The 17,384-nt window shown below is 45.2% G+C and overlaps 1 protein-coding gene across 1 annotated transcript in view; it reads right to left on the bottom strand.

The window, feature by feature from the left end:
• cacna1aa (calcium channel, voltage-dependent, P/Q type, alpha 1A subunit, a) overlaps positions 1 to 17,384 on the bottom strand; it is a 123,340-nt gene that overhangs the window by 90,662 nt on the left and 15,294 nt on the right. Inside the window, exons 2-3 of the mRNA XM_052131564.1 lie at positions 13,964 to 14,069; positions 13,681 to 13,820 (exon numbers count right to left, since the gene is read on the bottom strand). Of these exons, the coding sequence (XP_051987524.1) occupies positions 13,681 to 13,820; positions 13,964 to 14,069 (246 nt within the window). The remainder of the gene's footprint in view (positions 1 to 13,680; positions 13,821 to 13,963; positions 14,070 to 17,384) is intronic.

The following is a 17,384-nucleotide window of genomic DNA, read 5'->3' as shown; positions in this document are numbered from 1 at the left end:
GGTGGCTATTCTCTTTCTTTCTTGTAAGTAGGTCACTGCTGCTACTAGTCAAAACTCTACCATTTAGGTACCATTTAATCTATTGATACTGTCACAGCAGTGGCGCAGTTTGTTTAGAATGCCGAAGAGGATGCCTCTCAACTGCCTCTAACCACAGACTTCCTCACAATACACCCCATGTATCCCCATAGCAACCGGCAATTCCTCATTCAGACAGCTTCTACGGGTACTGGGCCCTTCTCATTCATAACTGTTTCCATGGGAACACGAGCCCTTTCTCATTGATAGAATCTCAGCATCCCTGCACTAACAAGGCAAAAGGAGGGGTTTGATGGATTTACAAGTAATGTTTACTTAAGTTAATAGCATTCACATGTTTTGAAATCTCTCCAATACACTAAGCCATTGCTTTTATTTTAAATATCAAAAAATCTATGTCACAGCAAGCAATATAATCATAACAGTGCAATGTAACCTAAAACATTTTGCAAGAAGCACATGATAAAATGGGTTTATGTGCACAGTAGTGAAACACAGATGCATATAGACGTATATGAAAATCAGATTTACACACAGACACACACAATCAGTTCCTCAAATGGTTCTCACGTGTTTGCATCTCTGAAGCCTTGAAGGGCCATTGAGGTGTACTTGGTGTCCTATTTGTCTGTGCATCCATAAAATGTCTAACCTGTCTGTTTATATTACCTTGTTTATATTACAAGGTAATATAAACAGACAAATATTGCACAGCTGACTAAATATATCAAAAATTGACACTAATATATTTATCTGTTAAGACAATCAATGTTTCCAAATTGTGTCATCACGTAACATATAAATAAAGGTGCTGTAAGCGATTATTACATGGGAAAGTATGCAAAACATTTTCCAACTTGCTAAAAGATATTAATGAAATAACTCTCCTGAGATATCCCACTGGTATTTACGACAATTGTAGACTTTGTAAACAGCAAACAACAATGTGATTCATAATATTTGTCAGTTGAGGGCACTATTGTGCCACTGTTGAAATTGACAGCCAAAGGAACAAACAATGCTGCTCTTTTGTTCGGTTTTGGTCTCAAAATGATCTCCTGAAAACTTCAGAATGCTAAAATCAACACCTTTAAAGAGATAGTTCACCAAGATATTAAAATTATATTATCATTCACTTACTAACATACTGTTCCAAATATAAATGACCTTAGATTTAGTGGAATATAAAAGATGATGTTAGGTAGAATGGCAACCTCAGTCACAATTTACTTTCATTGTACAGTATGGGACATTTTTGCAATGAAAGTAAATGAAGAATGAGACTCACGATGTGCCTAACATGTTCTTTTGTGTTCCACAGATGAAAGAAAGACCAAGGTTTTGAACAACGTGAGGGTGAGTAAATTATATTTTCTTATTTTATATTAAAAAATGTTGTATGAATTATCCCATGAATGTTGTAATTAATTATCCAAAACATATGTGACAAGCTTCTTTCACTCTGTCAAGGAGGAAGCAGGAGACGACGAATCAAACTCAAAAGGTGTCTTTATTTTCGCTCACGCTATTGTTTTTTGTACATGCAATTGCCAGCTCGGCTCACTCTTTCCACTCCAGCGGTTTGGATCGCCCTTTAAATCACTTTACGATCTCACTGCAAACACAAAACAGCTGTCAGAGGTGATTTCCCACAGATGTCAACCCTTACCTCTCTGTCTGCCTCGCTCTCCACAGACGTAACTCAGCCATACCCCCATCGCCAGACTCAGTCCAGGAACACATCCAGCCTGTCACTCCCCCACCCCCCACACCATTTCCGAAGAGGAAATCCACATCAGCCATCTGCGATCCCTGCCTCAGGACCCTGCCCTTTTAAGTAAAATCAGTCAGCGGGCTGGTGACAGTCGAATAATTAGGCACAAAACTATGGAACTGTCTCACCTCATTTTTGGTCTTAGGTCTTGGGCAGGCTGCAATCACCACGGTCTTATTAATTTGTGGCCGCACCTGTCCATGACCCAAGTGGAATCCCAGGTATTGTACTTCCATCCGTCCTATTGCACACTTCTTTGGGTTTGCCGTGAGTTTCGCCCATCCCATCTACTTCAGGACAGCCCCACTATTTTTGTGTTCGGGTAATCGGTAGAGATGACTGTGTACCACTATCCCTGGGATTGTTTTGATATGGTGCTCTACGAGATTTGTACGACCGGGAAGCGGCGAGAACATGTCTGAGATTTCTCCTTGTAACCTGGCATCCTCTATGACATGTGATGGTGAGAGGTTGTCTCTGCAAGTGACTGGGGTGACTCGATCGGTGGCTTTTAAGTTCACCTCCGGTCTGAGCTCCTCCCTCTCTGGAACCACCATCGCCAACATCACAGGGACTGCTTCTCGCCATGGTTTTAAGAGAGGTGGTAAATTTGATGTGCTCCACCTCTATCCATTCGTTTCACCTCATAATCAATTTCCCCAAACTGCTGTGTGACCTCAAAGGGTCCTTGCCACTTGGCAAGTAATTTAGAGCTTGATGTGGGGAGTAATACAAGGACTTTATCTCCCGGTGCAAATTCCCATAGCCGAGTACACCATTATCCAGCCAGCCTTGACGTTCTTGATCCTGGAGCAAATTCTCCTGTGTTAATTGCCCCAGTGTGTGGAGTTTTGCTCTCAGGTCAAGAACGTATTGAATGTAATTTTAATTCAGTCTCTCTCTTCCCAATTTTCCCATAGGACATTGAGCACGCCAAGCAGCCAATACATTTACAATAATTAAAATGGGGATAAGCCCATGGAGGCTTGTGGGACCTCTCGTACTGCAAATAATAGGGGCTCGAGCCACTTGACCAATTTCGAGCGTCTTCGTGCACAAACTTACCAATCATATTCTTTAGTATCTGATTAAATCAATCGACCAAGCCATCTGTTGTTCAACGCTGGTTCACATCGATTTAATCCCCAATAATTCATACAGTTTGCGTAGTGTATGTGACATAAACTTTCTGCCCTGATCAGTGAGGATTCTGAAGAGTGCCTCTGCAACACTATGTGCTAAGATGTTGCGCAGTCCACTAGAACCAAAACAAAGCGATGCCTGACGTGGTTTGTTTAAAGGGGACCTCGATCAATGGAAGGGGGCACAATGGCACTCTTGGGGTGGCTGAACTGACATTCATGGCATGCTGCACACCATCTGCGAACATCCCTATGAATGCCCATCCAATAGAAATGGGCCATTAGACAGTTCAGTGTTTTTCCTGCCCTAAGTGACCCGCCATCAGATTTAATTGAGCCGTCTGGTATAACTTTTCCAGACGGTTCTTCAGTACTAACAATTGGGTTGTATTTTCCTTTTTCTGAGTGTGTCACTCGATACAACCAATCCTTGATAGGGAATCCTCTAAGGGCTGGGGAAGCAAACAATTCCCTCTCCCTTACGTCATCCTGGTGCAGAGCTGACGTAGATGGATGACTCCACTTCCCTAGCCAGTGCATCACAAACCACACACCAAGACACTCTGTAACAGGACCCATCCACACAGATTTCCCTCAATAAAGCAGTAAATGCTGGCCAATTCATACCCAAGATTAGTGGATGGGTGAGGCGGGGACTAACCGTAGCCTGTACACTATGCTTTTGTCCCCGAAATTGAATTATGGCCATCACTAACAGATAATTGTGAATATCTCCATGCAAAAACCTCACCATCACCCGCCGGCTTGTATCCAAAGCCTCGGATTGAATCAAACTTTGGTGAATTTAATTACAACCTGAATCCACCAAGGCTTGATATGTACCTCCCTTTATACTCCCAGGCATCCTCCTGCTCAATTGGGGTGGCCTGTGGCGCATCAGGGACCCAGACTAATGTCTTCAAATTCATCGTGGGGCATCAGTCCTGGAAATGCCCAGGACCCCCACAGCTCCAACAGACCGGCCCAGACTTCATGGCCACACCTGTGGCAGCGGATTCACCAGCCTGTGGGGGAGAGTGGAGAGGGTTAGGGGAAGCGATCTGGAAGAATGCCCATGGGACCAGGTGACCGGATTTGGGGAAGGAATTCCCTGTTTCCGGGGAACAGGAGCAGGATACAGGGAATGGGAGGGAAAGGAGAAATTGGGTAGAGAGAGAGAGAGAGAAAATGGCTTGTTGTCCCCTGGATAAACCACTACATGATCCTCAGTCAACTGGATTGCCTCCACCAGCCACGCCAGACAGTGGCACTACACCCACTCCGCCATCCCCTTCGGCAGCTGGGAGACAAACTGCTCCAGCACCATGATGTTGATGATGTCGTTGGTATCACCCTCCTCCTCAGCCAGCAACCACTGCCGGCAGGCGTCGCAGAGCTGTTATGCATTGCGAAAGAAAGACCGAACTCACTCAGCTTCAGTGCGAGGATCCGCTGGTGATGCTGTTCCGGGCTGCGGCCGACTTGTTGCAGGATGGCTTTCTTAAAATCGGAATACCCAAGGAGGTTGGCCACCAGAAGTTGGTTTGCCACGAGTTGGCTTCCCCAGACAGCAGCGGTAGCATATGGACCAACCACTGTGAGTGTGGCCAATCCAGGGCTCTGGCTGTGTGTTCGAAGAGCTCCAAGAAGGCCTCCTGGTTGTCCAGCGGTTTCATATTCGCTTGCATCACATGGGGTCCTGCTGCTGCTGGGGTTACGGCTGAAGCCCCCTCCTGGGGCAGCAAGCTCAACAACACACGCTGGTCCTCCGCTTGACCCTGGAGGAGCACCTCGATTCAATTTTCCTTCTCCATCTACTGCTCCGTGAGGGCCTGGTGTTGTTCTTGGTGGATGCTGGCGAGAGACTTGAAGACTTCTTCCAACAGCTTCCAAGCGGCGAGGACGTCATGGCAGTGTATCCTTCCTCCTTCCTGGATTTCGACACCACTGTCACAAGGTTCTTTCACTCAAGGAGAAAGCGGGAGATGGCGAATCAAACTCAAAAGCTATCTTTATTTTCACTCACTATAATATTTTTTTGTACACGCAAATGACGCCCACACACACAAAAGTGCTCTCTCCCCTCCAGCGGTCTGGATTGCCTTTTAAATCACTCTCCGCTCTCACTGCAAACACAAAACAGCTGTGATTTCCCACAGGTGCCAACCCTTACAGCAGTCACTCTCTCGGCCTTGCTCTCCACAGACGTCGCTCTGCCATGCCCCCATCACCAGCACATAGAATTGTCTAAATTAACATTTATTATCACATCATTTGAGATTTGTAAATATAAAAGAAAAACATTTGAATATTTAATTATAATTCCTATCACATAGCACTTGCATGCAAACTTAAGAAAAGTCATGAATAACGATATTGCACGTGAACAGTGGATTTCAGCAACAGTTGGATTTCAGCTAATGTATCTGTATGCAATGTGTTATTGCACTTCAAGATGTTTGGCAATGTACAGTGTGTCAATAGCTGTGATTTTACTCTACAATAGACGATACTGCTGTTTTTACACAGAATTCCATTAATTCAATGAAATGTCCATACTTCTATCAATTTATTTTAGAGAAAAAAAATAAGCAAAAGACAAAGAGAAAAGAGGGTGAAAGAAAAAGAGATTTAAAGAGAAAAATTTAATGCTATGAATGTGTTTGTGTGTTATCAAAGGACCAAGGCTGAGGTGTTGAGATGGGACATATCAATTCATCTTCAAAGTGCTGCTTAACTGAAAGACACATCCGCCATTTACCTGCAAAAACAGCTGTGAAAAGAGAATAACAGTGTGTGTGTGTGTGTGTGTGTGTGTGTGTGTGTGTGTGTGTGTGTGTTTGCGAGAGTAAGAGATAGAGACAGAGAGAGTGAGACAGAGAGAGAGAGAGAGAGAGAGAGAGAGGGAGGGAGAGAGAGACTTCTTTTGTCTGAAGGCTTTGCTGGATGATTGATCATCTGCAGTAGTGAAAAACAGGTTACTGCAGCAGCTCCTGCACAGACTGCTCTCATTGGCTTGCTCTGCTTCTCCTCTCTCTCTCACTCTCTATCTCACGCTCCCTCTCACACACACCTCCAGTTGTTTCCAACCTACTGCTTCTCTAGTTATATTCATTCCCCTCTTTGCTAAGCTATGGGAAACATGGAAAGACCTACGCAAGATCATGCTGCAATTCATTCCATCAGCTGCTTTTCCTCTCTCTACTGTCTCCTTCTCTATTACTTACTCACTCACTCCCCTCTCTTTCAGTGAAATACTTGTCTGTCAAATTAGACTCATAAATACACATACAGGCACAATTTCAGCTGTTAAACAGGACAACTGACCAACTATATCCAAACACTCACTGGCATAAGAGCACATGAAAACTCAGAAATTGGCTGCAGCATGCAAACACAGCTAGCTCTATTCTCCCTACTGAAGCCAACACACCGACTGACCCATATTAATACACACACGGTCTCTCAAAGATCAAACAGGAGAAAGCAATCTTCAATAACACAAATACTAATATAATATAATAAACACAATTACCCACACATAAAGAAGTCAAGTTATACCAACATACCACCAAATGTTGTTGCCTGTAACCTTACAATAAGTCACTATGGTAGGCTAAACATTGATTCTTCCAAAGTACAGTTACTAAAATACTTGATACTGCAACAAAATACAAACATAATACATTTAAGGTACAAGCAATCATTTTTAGTTTACGTTACCTTACAAAAAATCTAGAGCAAATTTGCCACAAATTTTTTTCACACAAGCTTTTTTCACAAGTTTGCAACTCTTCACCGGTAGTGATGAACCAGCAGCAAACCTTTGTCAACAATGGAAAATTTGCCACAAATTTGCCGCAAAACTAATTTGCATGTGAAATTTAATCAGTGGTGAACTTGCGCCAAGTTTACTGCAAATTTTCCATGAACTCTCGATTTTTGCAAGGGATAGATAGACCTTATTCAAAGCAGCGCCATCTTTGATTTTCAATGGAAATGACAACGAGGCTGTGAGGGATAGACTTACAGTCTCTTCAATGGGCTGTTTTGCAGTTTAAAGAGTTTCTGGATCATTCTGCATACAAAACATTGAAAAAATATATTTCCAAGAACATTGAGTAGACAAAAAAAATCCAGAAAACATGAGTTGTGGAAAATCAGATGTGATAAAGGAGCTTTTTACAGCTTTATACCATGTGTACCATTGAAGAGATGATAAGTCTATCTCTCACAGCCTCGTTGTCATTCCCATAAACAATTTTAAAAAAAAATATGGTGCTATGCTGAATAAGATCTGTTGCACTGTGTGTCAGTTGCCTTGGACGAATGGCATTGTAGAAATTAGCTATTCCCATTCAGCCATAGTTAATTATTTTTGAGAGTGTCTGATGAGAAGGGTACCAAGAAAAAGAAAGTAGCTGCACATGTGATTCAGATGGTAATGTGATCCCAACATGAGGCAACCCACCACATGTGAAATAAAACTGCTTTATTAGGCTACTGATATGCATACAGTGTTCATATAAGGGTTCATGTCACACTTAGGCCTGAGCAAAAAATACTAAATGCACCTTTAATATGGGATCTCATTTTAATATAATAACAATAACTGATGTGTGGTTATTATGGAACCACAAAACACACAAGCACATAAAGAACCAACATCAAAGTACACACATTTACAGAAAAAACTAACTAAACAAACCTACATACACACTGATATCTACACTACATGAGGTACAACTCAGAATATGACAGAGCTGGAGTACCTTGCATGGTTAATGCTTTTGCCACATATATCTCCTGACATTTTTCAAAACACCCATTATGCATTAAACTACCAATAACAGTGCATGAGACCCATCACAGTTCAGTGTTAACAATTATGCTCACAGAGCTGCTGTGGAAGCTAAATCAAGCTCATGGATTGTAAGTTAACTGGCAATATCTGCCTGAGCCAGATTATTAGCACATCTACTTTCAGTCCTAGTTCACCAAAGTAAAAACTAACCAGGATGAATAAGCATATCTGATGTGTGAATAAAGGAAAGAGGGACGGGCTAAGGCTAAGGCTAGCATGCAAGCTGGAGGAAAGGGAGATACAATGGACTGCAGGAGGGTGTAACGAACTCTGATCCTCAAGTTCACCCCGCCCCCTCTAGCTCTCACGCTCGCTCCCAATCACCAGAGTATTAGTTTCACCCGCACTCGCTCCCATCACTAGATTATTAGTTTCACCTGCACTGTTAGTTTTCCCCTATATATACGCTGCCCTCTCTCTCCACACTTGTTGGTTATTGTTTAGATTACCCCTTAGCTTTGCCAGCTCTAGTGTTCCCCTAGCTTCCCCTGTCTTTTCAACTCGCTTGTTACGTCCATATATATATTCTGATTCCCCGGCTTCGACCTTACGCTCCCCTTGACTACTCTTCTCTGGATTTGCCCTTTTGTACTTTTTCCATCTCTGCAAATAAAAGCAGTTTTATTCGACATTGTGACTGTCTCTTCTTGTGCGGGTTACAGAATAACCAACCCTACTGAAGACAGTCACAATGGATCCCACGGAGGATTTTCGCAGCTCACTAGAGCGGATTTGCACGGCACTTTCTGCCCAAGGATCTACGGTTGGGAAACACGACCAAGCGCTCACGGCCCAGGGACAGCAGATACAGGAGATACTACTCACGGTACGTACTATTTCGGATCAATTTTACCCTGTCCCACCTGTGTCTGTCCCTGTACCCGTTGGTGTTCCCACCGCATTTCCTAGCGCCGCAAGCTTTCAAACCCCCGAGAGGTTTGACGGCTTGTCGGAAGCTTGTCAGGGGTTTTTGATGCAATGTGGCGTGTACATGAAGTATCACCCCTTTACACTCTGACAGTGAGAGAGTACATTTTTTAATCTCACTGCTCACTGGTAAAGCACGGCAATGGGCCACCGCATTATGGACTGCCGATAGCCCACTTCTTTTTTTGAAGATCAGTTTTGCCACCAGATTGCCGTGGTTTTTGATCACCCGGCAGCTGGTAGGGATGTGGGCAGTCGCCTCGTGTTTCTGAAACAGGCGTCATGCACTGCCGCAGCCTACGCACTTGATTTCCGCACCCTTGCTGCGGGTAGCGGGTGGAGCGACCCCGCTTTGTTAACAGTCTACCGCCTAGGTTTGAACAGCCAGCTACAGATGGAGCTAGCATGTCGAGGAGAGTCACTGTCGCTGGAGAATTATATCCAGCTCTCCATCACAGTAGATAATCTGCTTCGTGGCCGCGCTTTTCGCAGCCCCTCAGTCGTCCAAGAGCTTTTAGTGGGCTCCAACTCATCTAAACCCCTTACTCCCGAATGCTCTTCCAAATCTGAACCCATGCAACTTGGTCGCGCTCCATTAACACCGGCAGAGCACACTAGACGTTTGACGCAGAGCCTCTGTCTGTACTGTGGCACACCGGGTCACCGTTTTGCCTCATGCCCGGCCTGTCCCCAGCCTTCCCTCTCCAAAAGCCAGGTAAGAACGTCCGCCATTCTCAACATTACCCAGAAACAAGTCTGCCTCCCTATGGTGTTGAGTTTTAACAATGTCTCCTTTTCTACCCCAGCCCTAGTTGATTCCGGGGCAGCGGGGAATTTTTTGGACGATGGCTTGGTCCAAAAACTAGCTATCTCACTCAGTCCGGTTGTGCCACCTCTCAAAGTTAATTCTCTGTATGGGGCACTCCTCGGATCGGGTTTTATTTCCTTTCGAACCATGCCATTGTCCCTCCAAGTGGGCTTATTCCACACAGAACTCATTCAGTTTTTTATTGTTCAGTCACCCAGGGACCCAGTGGTTTTGGGCCACCCCTGGTTAGCACTTCACGACCCCCACATTTCCTGGCGCACAGGGGAGCTGTTGCGCTGGACTGACCACTGTTTGTCTCACTGTATTTCCCTTCCGGTGTTCTCCACCTCCGTAGAGAGCCCCGAAGTGAAATCTCCGGTCTCCATCCCTCCTGAGTACTCTTCCTACGTTGATGTGTTCGAGAAGACCCAGGTTCGTCTCCCTCCACATCGTAGTGTGGACTGCGTCATCGACCTCCTTCCGGGGTCCCCACTCCCTAAGAGCAGAGTGTACCCCTTAACGCTGCCTGAAACCAAAGCCATGGAGGACTATATCGACGAGGCGCTCAGTCTTGGCATAATTCGGCCATCCACCTCCCCTTTAGCATCCGGCTTCTTTTTCGTGGGCAAGAAGGACGGCGGGCTTCGCCCCTGCATCGATTACCATGCCTTAAATAAGGCAACAGTAAAGTTCGCCTATCTCCTGCCTCTCATCCAGCCGGCCCTCGAGCAGGTCAGTAAGGCCCAGATCTTCACGAAGCTTGACCTCAGGAGCGCGTACAACCTCGTACGCATTCGCAAGGGGGACGAGTGGAAGACTGCGTTCATCACCACCAGGGGGCACTACGAGCACTTGGTGATGCCGTACGGCCTCACCAACTCCCCCTCAGTGTTCCAGTCGTTTATGATCAACATCTTCCGGGACATGCCGGATCTCTTCCTCGTCATCTACATAGATGACCTTTTAATTTACTCCCCCACCCTCTCTGAACACACCGATCACGTCTCGAGAGTGTTACAGAGACTGAGAGAACATGACCTGTTCGTAAAGGCAGAGAAGTGTGCCTTTCACCGTCTCTCCGTCTCCTTTCTGGGCTATGTCCTGTCTGCCGGAACAATGGAGACCATAAAAACCTGGAGTACCTTCGCTCGGCCAAGAGGTTGAACCCCCGACAAGCCAGGTGGGCGATGTTCTTCACTCATTTTAATTTCTCTGTTAATTTTCGCCCAGGCTCCCAGAACATCAAGGCTGACGCCCTCTCTCGTCTCTTCAGCCATGGCTCTGAGCCCCCGGGGCCGGAAACTATTCTCATCACATCGTGCGTCGTCGCACCCGTTAGGTGGGAATTGATGGAGGCCATCCTGCAGGCTCAAGGCAACGAGCCCGTGCCTCCTCAAACCCCCCCAACAAGATGTACGTACCCACCATTATTCACCCTCAGCTGATGCAGTGGGTCCACACTTCCCTTTGCTCTGGCCACCCGGGGATTACCCGTTCTACCGAGCCACTCGCAAGGAGATTTTGGTGGCCCTCGCTCAAGGACGACGTCCACGACTATGTCCTCTCGTGTCCAGTCTGTGCCCAGTCCAAAACGCCTCGTCACCTTCCCACAGGACTCCTCCAACCGTTACCTATACCCAACCGACCGTGGTCCCACATCACCATGGATTTCATTACCGACTTGCCCCCCTCTGACGGGCGGACTGAGATCCTGGTTGTGATAGACCGATTTTCCAAGATGTGCCGCCTGATTCCCCTACCCGGATTACCCAACGCTACCCAACTGGCCGACCACATGATCAACCACGTCTTTAGGAACTTCGGCATTCCCGAGGAGATTACTTCAGTTCGGGGTACCCAATTCACGTCTCGCTTCTGGCGAGCCTTCAGTGACAGACTGGGTATCCAACTCAACTTCTCCTCGGGATACCACCCCCAGACCAATGGCCAGACTGAGCGCCTCAACCAAGAAATTGGCAAATACCTGAGAGCCCACGACTATGTCCTCTCGTGCCCAGAACCAAGGCAGCTGGCACACCTAGCTTCCCTGGGCCGAATACGCCCAGAACAGCCTGGTCAGCTCCTCGACTCGTCTTACCCCTTTCCAATGCGTCCTGGGCTATCAACCACCCATTTTCCCGTGGGATGCTGACCCCAGTGACGTTCCGGCGGTGGATGCCTGGGCCCAGAGGTGTGCCCAGGTCTGGAGAGCCACCCATGACCGGATACAACGCGCCACCCAGACCCAGAAGTCTAAGGCTGACCGCCGATGCAGACCTGCCCCCATATTCCATCCGGACCAGCGGGTATGGCTCTCGACCCGAGACATCCGTCTCCGTCTCCCGTCCAAGAAGCTAAGCCCAAAGTATGTCGGCCCTTTTAAAATTGTTAAGAGAGTTAACCCGGTCACCTATAAATTGCTTTTGCCACCCCACTACAAAATTTGTCCCGTGTTTAATGTCTCCCTTCTGAAGCCCGTGTTTTATAGCCCCATGTTCCCGCCCACGGCATCCCAAACACCCCCTCCACCACTTGATGTCGGAGGTCAACCCGCCTATACGGTCCGGGCCTTGCTAGACTCCCGACGTCGGGGAGGCGAGTTGCAGTATCTGGTAGACTGGGAGGGCTACGGACCTGAGGAACAGTTGTGGGTACGGTCGAGGGATGTCCTGGACCAAGCCCTCAAGCTGGATTACCATCGCCAGCATCCCGATCGCCCAGCACCACTTCCCAGAGGTCGCGCTCCTCATAACCGAGCGCGGCCGTCCGGAGCCGTCCGTAGCAGAGGGGGGAGTACTGTAACGAACTCTGATCCTCAAGTTCACCCCGCCCCCTCTAGCTCTCACGCTCACTCCCAATCACCAGAGTATTAGTTTCACCCGCACTCGCTCCCATCACTAGATTATTAGTTTCACCTGCACTGTTCGTTTTCCCCTATATATACGCTGCCCTCTCTCTCCACACTTGCTGGTTATTGTTTAGATTACCCCTTAGCTTTGCCAGCTCTAGTGTTCCCCTAGCTTCCCCTGTCTTTTCAACTCGCTTGTTACGTCCATATATATATTCTGATTCCCCGGCTTCGACCTTACGCTCCCCTTGACTACTCTTCTCTGGATTTGCCCTTTTGTACTTTTTCCATCTCTGCAAATAAAAGCAGTTTTATTCGACATTGTGACTGTCTCTTCTTGTGCGGGTTACAGAGGGGCGGCATTTCACTGGTATGATTAGTGTAAAAATCTATGATTATGGTAAAAATTACTATGATACTATTCTTTAGCTAAAAGTTTTGAAACACACAGAGAAACCCACCAGATTCACATTCAACATGGTAAACTGATGCACTTGAAGAATTCTGGAATCTGATCCGAGATATCATCATTAACTGTTCTGATTACCTTAACAGTTATTGATTTAAAAGGCCGGTTCAATGCAAATAAATTATATGAAAGCATATAATATTCTCCACCAACTAATCACACCAAGTCTGAGAAAGAATTTTTATCATTTGCTAAAAATGTCTGTATACCTAAATTGTCTGACAATTTCAGACATCTGATTTCTGGAGTTTTCACTTCACCCATGCTTTCTCAGTTACATCCATATACTGAAATGTTAAGCTCTGCCATTGCATATACTCTTCCACAACTATACCTCTATGCTGCCCCATCATTCTTCCTCCTGTATTTTTTTTGTTTTTCCTGTGTCTCTCATGCTTTCTCTCTCTCACTCTCTGGTGACATTTGTAGTGTGTCCTCACCGCTTGTATCAGTAATGCTGCTCTGATCTGGGCTCACCATGAGCTCAGTAGGTCAGGAGAACACAACATCACTTGCTGTGCAGTCATGCTCTCACACACACACACACACACACACACACGCACGCACGCACGCACACACACACTGTACATAGCAACACAAGCACATGCCGAATCTACACAAACTAAACCATTATACCAAGCATTCCCCATAAAGCTTTTTTTTTTTTATCTTTCTCTACAACAGAATATATCAGCATAGAATATTACAAAGAGCTTACTTGTATGTTTTAAAAACTCGACATAGAAGAACTCGACAAAGAACGGAGGTTTGCAGATGTGTTTGTGTATTCCATTGTTTTTGTAACTCACCCAGTTAGCACCACTACAAAGTCCATGACATTCCAGCCATTGCGTAGGTAGGAGCCCTTATGGAAAGCAAAGCCCAAAGCCAAGATCTTTATGCCTGACTCGAAACAGAAAATGCCGATGAAGTAGGGTTCTGTGTCCTCCTATGAGAGACAGAGGGATGGACAGAGAGATTAAAACATGAGAGACCAAATATTCCCAAGAGTTTCTTGTGTTCAATTATGTAGCTTCTGGTATTGCAATACACTGAAACAAGGACACACCAATCAACCCAACTGGGACTTACCAAACGCTCTGACATAGGTGTCTTGTCTCCATCTGGAAGATGTTGTTCCAGGGCCAGGACAATGCAGTTAGCGATGATGGTAGCCAGGATCATGTACTCAAATGGAGTGAGAATCACAGGTCAAGGAAAGCCCTAAAAACAACATGACACACTGCTACAACAGGTTAAAAGGCTTGTAATTTGACTCTCTAAACATCTTTGACTTGACTCTCTAAACATCAGTGAATATATAGAATCAAAATGTTTGATATAAGAGGGCAGACCCATCTAACGTGCATCATCATGTCCTTCTATCAGCATAGCTGATGTATGCAATTCCCCAGTTTAGGATGCTGGTGTGCCTATCAACTTTGTTCACTAGCTTACCCAGCAGGCCAACCAGCTTCACAAGCTATTTTTCCTGGGGAACAGCAAGGCTATGCTGGTCAACCAGCTAGACCAGCAAAAAACCAACACTGCAAAAACCAGCCTGGACCAGCACATTAATTACAAAACGTGATCACATGTGAAGTCTGCATATTGAATGTTTCAGTACCCTGGCATCGGGCCCTTCATGCCAACTTACTGACAAACATCATCTCCCATCAGACATTTTTGCATCTGTTCAAATGTGTTTACAATGTGGGTTGCATCAACAGTGTGGGAAACCAGGGTTTTCCTCCTGCATTGAAACCAGGAGGTAAATGCGTTCTCATAATGATTAAGAGGTTTCATTTTCCCTCTAAGATTACATTTGTACTCCACTGGGCAGCTGTGGCTCAGGTGGTAAAGCGGGTTTGCCACTAATCGCAGAATTGGTGGTTCGATTCCCAGCCCACATGACTCCACATGCTGAAGTGTCCTTGGGCAAGACACTAAACCACAAGTTGCTCCCAATGGCAGGCTAGCGCCTTTGGGAGCATGTGTGTGTGCGTGTGTGAGCGTGTGCGTGTGTGCGTGTGTGTGTGTAAGTAAATGGGTGATAGGGACACAGTGTAAAGCGCTTTGGTAAGGTTAAAAAAGCACTATATAAGTACAGACCATTTACCATTGATAGCTAGGGTTGGGGTTTTGTGCTTTGGTTAGAGATAATATCCTCCTAAATGTATTACAAAATGTTTCACCACGAAACTGGAACTCACACATGCTTTTATGTTCAAAACCATTTCCCACTTCAGCCACTGGGGACAGGGCTTTGAATTTCGGTGAGCACAGGCAGCATTTAGCTCAAGAAAAGTCATACAACTGTGTCCGAATTCACTGTGAGATCAGTCTGAATTAATGCTGGTCTAAGCTGGTGTTTTAAGTAGGTTTGCCAAGTAGGACCTGGAACGACATTCAAATCAAATGATCATTGCCCTAACCCTAACCATAACCATAAGATACCCCTAAAATCACAGGGAACTGATAAAAATGTTGATAAGAATGTTGTTGCAGCCCTAACCACATTCCTAATACCCTGTCTATCCCAGATGCGAACAGTGCATTGTGTCAAAAGCAAAATGCTCCCATTATAATGACCGTGGACAGATGCACTGTTCTATTTCTGACACACTGCAGAGCTACAGCAGTAACCTATCTCTCTTAAAATGATTCTGCTTACCAAATATAATCTGTATTTTTTATTTATTTATTTTGCTATCTGTTAATTGTATTTGTTATATATTCTAACTTCGGCCATTCTTGTCTCTGATCTACTAATTTAAATATTAATTTTAAAACAAATATTGTGCCTAACCATCTACCCACAGTTCTTGCATTAATAAAATTATATGAATAATTATATAATAAGTATATTGTATACCAATGGACTTACACTGATAATACAAGTAGGATAGAGGTTATTCACCCATTTAATAATTGCTCAATAGACATAACTGACTGGTCCTTGCAATCTGCACATCATTTATAATGTTAATTTTGACACATCCTGTGTACATAGCCACAAACCGTTACTGTGTGTCCTGTCAACAGACCCATCCGGTGTAGAAAGGATGTAAGTCTAACCCCAAAACTAAGACTGTTTGATATGATTGTTGTTCCAGTGCCAATGAAAAATCGCATGTCCCTATAGCTAATTACAGGTCAAGGTGAAATGCAGATGTAGAGTTACAGAAGTTAACTGGGAATCAAGTCCCACTAAGCAAATGCTACAAGCAAGTGTAGCATCTCCCTCACCCTGCATGGGTCAAACAACATATCCCATCATCTCCTGATACGGCTGGTTGAGCTTGTGGCAAATAAGCTGGCATTCATGCTGAAGTAATACTGGCTGTGGACTAGTATGAGTCAGGCAGATTCTGTATGCTTCAAATGACCTCATCAGTCGCCGCTCGTATTTACTTCAGGCCAATTTGTGTATGCATGCATGTGTGTTGACAACTAGCACAAGGTTAGAGCATTGTGAGGTATTTAAAGTGACATGCCTCTTTGGCTCACTATACACAAGAACTTGGGGGTGAGTCGGATCAGAACTTTCTCACACATGCACACACACACACTGAAATCTTCCATTTCACTACATGTGGCATTTGCCAGCCTCAGGAGGGTAAAACAGCATGCCATGGTTACTGAGAAAACAAAAATGGTTTATTTCAGTGTGGCATGAACTGAAATATATGTTGAGAGAGAGAGAGAGAGAGAGAGAGAGAGAGCGAGAGCTGACAAGCTTTAAAAGGCTGTGTGCTCTACAGACTCCAGCTCCTGTAATAACCAGCAGTCAGTACAGCATTACAACACATTAACACCCTTAGTGCCTTTTAATTAGCCCTGGCTGGCCCCTGCACTGAGCGTGTGTGCATATTTTGTTCCACATGCATGCTTAATCATATCAGTGTTGTTGCGTGTGATCATTCCAGCAACTTATTTAAAAACTACCATTTGTGTGCATGTGTGCAGCCTGAAATTTAGAGCCGTTTTTTTGGAAGTGCCTGCCGGGGTGGTGGGATGAATGGGAAAGTGTTGCGCTCTTCCTATCTGTCTTTTAGGAAGGTGAATGACATCCTGTGCCTGCTCTAGAGGCCCGTTCATGTGATATGGTCACAGTGTGTGTTTGTGGTGCTTTGAAGACTAACTCTCTAGCTTTGTGAAAGAGGGGCCCATTTAAAAGCGAGGATGAATATGAGACACTATTATGATCTGCTTTGGCAGACAACTTTAATTATGAACCCACCATCCTCACTCTGCACAACACTATATTTAGCAACTCCATAGAGATAAAAGAAAAAGGGAGACAAAGGAAGAGAGAAATTGTCCTTTCTCTCCGTGAGTGTGTGTAAAGTGGTGACAGTAGTGTCAGGCTTGAGAACATTATCTACCTGCTCTAAGAGGTCATTCCTGTTAGGAGTGAGGTTACTTAGCTTGCACAGGAGGTCATGAAAAAACTAAAGGGGTGAGATCAATTCACGTAGCTCAGCTTGTGAGGCATGGCACTAGCAATGCT

This window comes from Xyrauchen texanus, chromosome 8 (genome assembly GCF_025860055.1).
Source record: "Xyrauchen texanus isolate HMW12.3.18 chromosome 8, RBS_HiC_50CHRs, whole genome shotgun sequence".
Taxonomy (NCBI): domain Eukaryota; kingdom Metazoa; phylum Chordata; class Actinopteri; order Cypriniformes; family Catostomidae; genus Xyrauchen; species Xyrauchen texanus.
Note: the sequence above shows the minus strand (reverse complement) of the source record. Positions and strands in the feature narration are given on the sequence as shown.